Source organism: Bison bison, unplaced genomic scaffold (assembly GCF_000754665.1).
Source record: "Bison bison bison isolate TAMUID 2011002044 unplaced genomic scaffold, Bison_UMD1.0 scf7180017864218, whole genome shotgun sequence".
Classification (NCBI taxonomy): Eukaryota; Metazoa; Chordata; class Mammalia; order Artiodactyla; family Bovidae; genus Bison; species Bison bison.
In genome coordinates, this window is record NW_011494790.1 from 4,853,071 (window position 1) to 4,860,749 (window position 7,679).

At 34.4% G+C, this 7,679-nt stretch overlaps 1 protein-coding gene across 6 annotated transcripts in view; it reads left to right on the forward strand.

Moving 5' to 3' along the window:
- ERBB2IP (erbb2 interacting protein) overlaps nt 1-7,679 on the forward strand; it is a 129,699-nt gene that overhangs the window by 116,069 nt on the left and 5,951 nt on the right. For 2 of the 6 annotated variants that reach the window (XM_010845536.1, XM_010845538.1), the window contains 4 exons: nt 1,678-1,797; nt 4,166-4,375; nt 5,459-5,551; nt 6,041-6,115. In XM_010845536.1, coding sequence (XP_010843838.1) covers nt 1,678-1,797; nt 4,166-4,375; nt 5,459-5,551; nt 6,041-6,115 — 498 coding nt within the window. The remainder of the gene's footprint in view (nt 1-1,677; nt 1,798-4,165; nt 4,376-5,458; nt 5,552-6,040; nt 6,116-7,679) is intronic. The other 4 variants (XM_010845537.1, XM_010845539.1, XM_010845540.1 and 1 more) reach the window with 4 other exon arrangements.

The window sequence follows — 7,679 nt, forward strand, 5'->3', positions numbered from 1 at the left end:
GGGTCCTTTGCTTTTTACTTGAGCGTCCCCATTCTCACCACCCCCAGTCCCCTACTACTTTTTCATACACTCCTGGCTTTAGTCTGTTGTTTTCTCGGATAGGGGCAGTATCCTGGGTTCACTTTGCTCTGCCTGCACCTCACTCAGCTTGCTGTCCTCTGTCACCTGCTGCCACTTGGTTTCTGTGTTACATGTTAGTGGCAGCAATCATTTTGTAACTTAGCAGCTTGAAACAGGGAGAGAGGAGATGATGGCTAGTAAGCCCTGCATTTCTGGTGCTCTTTGCAGCTGAAGCCATGGGGTTATTAACTCAGGGATAATCTTTATAGTCATCTAGAGCAATTGTTTTTTACAAATTCTTGATCAGTAATATCTTTTGCTTGTTATTATTAAATTCAGAGTCTTTGAGTCTGTTGCACTTTAACTTTTTATCCATAATGTACTTGTTCATTTAAAGATATAGTTGTACATTCACACTTGAGTTTAAACTTCAAGCTGTGAGTTAAGTTGATGATTACACATTTCTGAAAACACATCTCAAAAATAGAAAAGGCAAATAAAGTATTCACTGTATAAATACGCAAAATCAGATCAAACTACATCTAAAAATACTAAGCCAGGACTTCCCTGGTGGTCCTATGGTTAAGACTCCAGGGAACTAAGATCCACATGCTGTACAGCACAGCCAAAAGAAAAACAAAACAACAAAAAACAAACAAAAACCCACTAAGCCATAATTTGAACTAGTAACAGACTGCGCATGATAGCTTTGTCACAGATATGGTTCCTAAGACTAAATTACAAACACTTAGATTCGTATGTATCCTGTGGCATATAATAATGAAGTAGATTTCACATTATTTTTCAAAATGCTGATATATTGAGTTGGCCAGAAAGTTTGTTTGGGTTTTTACATAACGCCTTTTGTAGAAGTTTGCATATCTGTGTTGCCAGCCATAACACTTTTTTGAAGGTAACAATACTGCTATTTATCAGAATCTGTTTAGTTTTCTAAAATATAGCTTTGTGTGTTTAGAATTAAATTAAAGTGAAAAATAGACACGTAAGACTGTATATTTATTGATATTGCTCATCATTAAGAAGTAAATCCTGGATGATACTATGCTGTTAAAAGAACAGCAGTTAATTTTTTTCTTTTTAACTAAAACTTTTTTCTGTACTCAACAGGAGTACATATATTTTAGCTGCTCTTAAAATTTGGGCGTCTTAATTTGGATTAATAACTAAACTTACTGCTGCAAATGTTAAAAGCTAGGTATTACTGTAAATAAAATCATAAAAGCATCATGAATATCTTAACTATATATTCAGGTGTACTTTTTACACATTATAAAAATAAACATTTTGCCACGTAACTTTGAAAGACTGTTAAAAGTACTAATTTTTTTCCAGTTTTAGAGATATAACTGACATATAACCTTGTGTTAGTTCAAGGTATACATGATGATGGTTTGATGCATGTATGTATTGTACAGTGATTACCACAATATATCTAGTTAACAGCCCTTATAAAGGTGCAGTTATGATGGTAATGTTTGATTAAGTTCTTCGTCTTTCCATTGTCTATCAGTATCTCCTCTTAAGTGTCATCACTGTTTTGGTTTCACATCTTAAAGATCATTATTTGTTTATTTTTTATTTCCCCCTCATTTGAAGCATCCCCAGACATCTTGTCCAGGAGATCCTTGTCAAGATGATATATTCATTTCAGGACAGCAGAACTACCCATCAGCTACACTTAGTCACAAAGATGTTCTTCCAGACAGCCTGATGAAAGTAGGTGCTCAGGGAATGAAGTAGTATCTGTGAGCTTACTATGTTTTACAGCTTTTGAACTAGAAATATGCTTTAACAGTGAAAATGCTTTTGTGAGGACCTTTCCCTCTTGATTAGTGAGTTTTTTTTTTTAATAATTGAGAAATAATATATAAAATTTCACTCTGCTGTTTCTTAGTTTATTCCATGATTTTGTCCACACTGAAGAATCATTTTGTTAATGTTGGATTTCTGTAGTATCATCTTGTCTTTTGAATCAAAGGCTTTTGGGCATTCCTGATAGTAAACTGTTTGGAGAGTTAAACATGAACCTGTCTTAAGCTCGTCATTGAATGGTGAAGGCGTTTTAACAGATAATACTTCTAATGCAACTGGAAGTCACCTTGAAAGACTTTTATGTATGATGGAATAGATGATGGTTGTAGTCTTATTACTTTTAAACTAAAGCGTCACTCATTTAGAGAGTACTTTTTTGTCTCCAGTGCTGGATACGTAATTCTTTTCTTTAGTATTTTCCTCAGTTGTTCTTTTATCTTAACTAAGCCTATATCCCTAGTATAACCAGATATAATTGTGAAGCACGGTTATATATTATATAAACTTTGGCATTGTCCTTGAGAGTAGGAACCCAGCCATTTAAGTTTGCACATATTTATTTATTTTACCCTTTTTGGTTGCTTTTCTTTTAATTGAGTTCTCCTATCCAGTTGCTTTTTAATATCCATTTTGTAGTTTTGGTTACCGAGTTTGTTTTATGTGTTTTATTCTCCCGAGTAATCTGCTAATCACAGTTTAGTATGTTCCTTGGCAGTGTTTAACACTGATGTAGAATGTCAAGTATGCCTGAGTTCTATGTGTCAGGGAGTCTTAAGAATGAGTCAGAAGCAGTTATTGTCTAGAGTATTCTCCCTAGGAGAAAGGTATTGAATCTGCCCATAGGAGTAAATTGTATTAGCATGGAGAAAAGCAAGTGCTATCTACAGAGTGTGCATAAAAAAATAGCTGCAATCTCATGGACAGGGGAGCCTGGAGGGCTATAGTATGTGAGGTTGCAAAGAGGCAAATACAACTGAACACACACACACAGTATTTAAGTGCTCCTGGACAGATTAATTGCTTCAGGTCTAGTGACCAAGTGGTAAACAAGCACAGTTTAAAAAACAGAGAATACAGCACTTCTTTCTCCTCTCTAACCAATATAAGATTTGTGATAGAGGGTTATCTTTGTGCCCTGTCATAAAATACCCAGACTTCATATTTTACCAAGTTCTCAAGTATAATACAGTGAAAAAGAGAACTTTCTGTTTAAGTAAAAATATTCTTCACCAAAACCAAACTTTGTGTTCCTCAGCAAGATGCACATAAGATAAATAGTTGTGAAATTGTTGTCTTAATCTTTTCCCAAACTTTTCTACTTGGGGCAATTTTAGGGAAACAGGACTCAGATAATTTCCCTCGCAGTTTTTCTGTAATTTCCTTATGGGTTAATAGTTAACAGTGAAGTTTTAAATGATTGAATAGCTTAAATGTATTTATTTTCTCTTCTACACAAAAATCTCTTTATATGCATATATTTATAATGTAAATATAACCTTTTTTTTTTTAGATAGATTCCTTACACTAACAGAATAAGCTATTATCACATTTCCACAAAGATTATTTTTAAGTCTAAAAGACAAGAGTCTTTAAAACAAAGATAATTCTTTAACAGCAACAAAATAATCTGGACTTTTTTGTTTAGTCTGTGAGAAGTAAAATGTCAAGGTTTAACTTTTGTGGCTCACGCTCTATGGAATTAGTATTTAGAGAGTTTAAAATTTCATAACTTGAGACACACACACACACAAAAGGAATAAATCAGTTTTCTATTGCATTGCTGGATTGGCTTTTTAATTCTGGAAAGGAAAGAATAGAAGTAGAAGAATATACTCAGGTTATGAAAAAATTCTACCACAAAAAAACAGCAAATGCATCTTTTGAGTATATGTGAGAGACTAAGTATAGGAAAAGATTCCCTTTTAATGGGCTTACTTAAATTCTAAAATTTTGGCATACTGTTTTATCATTTTAACACTGGGTTACGGTTACAGAAAAGCAAACAATTTTAAATGTAGATGTGATTAATTTGAAGCTTTAAAAGAGTGAATCTATCAGCAAGCATCAGGCAGACTTAGAATTAAGACATTAACAGGGTTTTTCTTTTCCTTTTAAAAGTGTAAAATCAGAACAAAAAATGGCATACATGGCATGATAATGTGATTTAGAATGTTAAACTCAAGTGCTTTTGTAATGCTCCAAGAAGAAAATCCAAATATTTGTTATAAGACATTATTATTAGTCATTTTAAGACACTTCATGTTTTTCTTAGATGCCTTTGAGTAATGGACAGATGGGCCAGCCTCTCAGGCCTCAGGCAAATTATAGTCAAATACATCACCCCCTTCCTCAGGCATCTGTGGCAAGGCATCCCTCTAGAGAACAACTAATTGATTACTTGATGCTGAAAGTGGCCCACCAGCCTCCATACACACAGCCCCATTGTTCTCCTAGACAAGGCCATGAACTGGCAAGGCAAGAGGTAAGAATGATCAAGACTGTTTGGATTATGAGACTAAGCTTTTAATGTATTTTATAGGCTATTTAATTATAGCAATAAATCCATATAGAATTTTAACATAGTTTTTACCATTTTGTTTAATAGTTTGGTTTCATGTTAAGTTTATAAGGTATTAAACTTTGTGGTTTAACTTGACTGTATGATTCCCCCGCCCATTCTGATAAATTGACATGGGATATAGCGTTGACGGCATGATTTATTTTCCCTAAGGTGGTTGTTTTTCCAAACTGGTTGATGATGTTCCAATAATCAAATGTTCTTCAGGAATATAAATAGTAGACCTTTAAACTTTAAAGGTGTATTATATCTGCTGATTGTTATTTAATACTTGGTTTCTGAAACTGGACTATAGTCTCCAAAGAGCTTTGAGAATTAAATCTTAGAAACTGCTTTCAAAGTCAACAGTCATATATTCATGTATTTTGATAGTTTATTAATAAAATAATATCATTAGAAACTTAGAGAAATGTATCATTCATTTTGTTTTAGTTTCTGGAGAAAGAGAGTGTTTTACAACAAAATTTAGCTCTTGCCTCTTTTTCTATAGCTTGGTTGTAAAAAATAATACTAATTGATCATCAATCCTAGCTCCTTTGAAGGGTATAAACAGATTCAGGAAAGAAGTTAGCCTCCTAACAACCACCCAGGGATCTTTTATATGTCTTATGAAACATAGTCAGAAATATTGTGTAATTTAGATGTTTGCAAATGGAAATTGATAATAAAGTACATGTTTTGTGTGTATGCTCTATGTCATTAGAGTCTGTGATGTCCAGAATATATAAAGTCAACATTAATTGGTTGCATAATCCTCATAAGATAGCAATAGATTGATTTAGGAGCTATGCTTTATAATCTTAGCTGTGCCTTTAACTCACTAACTCATTAACATATTATTTCACATTGTAGTTTCATTTCATCTGCCCAAATATTTATTTTTGGTGAATTCCTACATATTTATGTTTTCTTAAACTTAATTTACCATATGAATATCATTGTAACTTTTCCTGATACAGCAATAAGTTTATTTTTGTGTTAACTCAGATTCGAGTAAGAGTTGAAAAGGATCCAGAACTTGGATTTAGCATATCAGGAGGGGTTGGGGGAAGAGGAAACCCATTCAGACCTGATGACGATGTGAGTTTTGTTTATATATCCTTGAAATGCCTATTAATTTTTATTCACTAAATTAATGCCTTTTATGCATAAGTAAAAATCTAACAGATATTTATTTAAATCTAGATAGATGTCACCATATGATTTCCCTGTTCAGCTTTTAGTTTTGAAGTGTGATCAGTACAAATTAATTGTTTGAGGAATACAAATTTAACTCCAAAATATTAATCTTCTTTATATTGTGAAGTGACATTTTAATTGTTAATACTTTTCTACACATCTATATATGTACTTTTTTTTTTATCACTTTAACAAAAAATCACTGTACTACTGTAAGAATCACCAGAAGCACAAATAACATAGCATTATCACAGTATTGGAGAAGACAGGGAGAAACCTTGTACCACAATTCAAATATTTGCATACTATAAAAAAGATTGCTCCTTGTTACTCTTCTTTTTATGCATACTTCTTTCCAATAAATAATTATCTTTTTTGTTGTTATTAAAGGGTATATTTGTAACAAGGGTACAGCCTGAAGGACCAGCATCAAAATTACTGCAGCCAGGTGATAAAATTATTCAGGTAACTTAAGACACATCTTTCATTATATTCTTTTTTTTTTTCTTTATAATATCTGAACTCATCAAATGCCAGAGTAGAAACTAAGCATTTTATGAAGTTATCTTTAGATATTTGTGATTGAACAGAGGCATTTTTCATAGGCTGCTCCCTAGTGCTTTCATAGCTTAAAATACTTCTGCCTTATACCTTGGAAAATCATACTAATCATTTTAAATACACCTTAGCAGTTTTGAAATATTTCCTAGCCTTTTGATTAAGTTTATGAATGTTGTAGTTCAGTCGTGTCAGACTCTTTGGGAATCCATAGACTGCAGCACAACAGGCTTCCCTGTCCTTCACCATCTCCTGGAGCTTGCTCACACTCATGTCCATTGAGTCGGTGATGCCATCCAACCATTAATGGCACGAACAAGTTGCGCAAGTTATTAATGTTTGCTTGTTCTAAAATAAGATGAGAAAGAATCCCTTTTGTGGGTTATGAGAATTAAAAGATTTAATTTAAGAAGTATTGAGAGGCATTTAGAACTGTGTATCTGGTGTACAGTAAGACCTCATTAAATGTTTAACCTATCACAAGAAGTATAGTGTTCTTGCTTTGATGGCTCCTAGGCAAGTGGGAAGACTGGACCTCAACCTCTTCTCAGTTCAGTCAGTTCAGTCAGTCATGTCTGACTCTTCAAGACCCCATGGACTGCAGCATGCCAGGCCTCCCTGTCAATCACTAACTCCTGGAGTTTACTCAGACTCTTGTCCATTGATCAGTGATGCCATCCAAACATCTCATCCTCTGTTGTCCCCTTCTCTTCCTGCCTTCAACTTTTCCCAGCACCAGGGTCTTTTCAAATGTGTCAGTTCTTCACATCAGGTGGCCAAAGTATTGGAGCTTCAGCTTCAGCATCAGTCCTTCCAATGAACATTCAGGACTGATCTCCTTTAGGATGGACTGGTTGGATCTCCTTGCAGTCCAAGGGACTCTCAAGAGTCTTCTCCAACACCACAGTTCAAAAGCATCAATTCTTTGGTGTTCAGCTTTCTTTATAGTCCAACTCTCACATCCATACATAACTACTGGAAAAACCAATGCCTTGACTAGACGGACCTTTGTTGGCAAAGTAGTGTCTCTGCTTTTTAATGTGCTGTCTAGGTTGGTCATAACATTCCTTCCAAGGAGTAAGCATCTTTTAATTTCATGGCTACAGTCACCAACTGCAGTGATGGCTGCATCTCTACCATCTGGAGCCCCAAAAAATAAAATCTGCCACTATTTCCACTGTATCCCCATCTATTTGCCGTGAAGTGATGGTACCAGATTCCATGACCTTAGTTTTCTAAATGTTGAGTTTTAAGCCAACTTTTTCACTCTCCACTTTCACTTTCATAAAGAGGCTCTTTAGTTCCTCTTCACTTTCTGCCATAAGGGGGGTATAATCTGCATATCGGAGGTTATTGATATTTCTCCTGGCAATCTTGATTCCAGCTTGTGCTTCATCCAGCCCAGCTTTCTCATGATGTACTCTGCATATAAGTTAAATGAGCAGGGTGACAGTATACAGCCTTGACATAC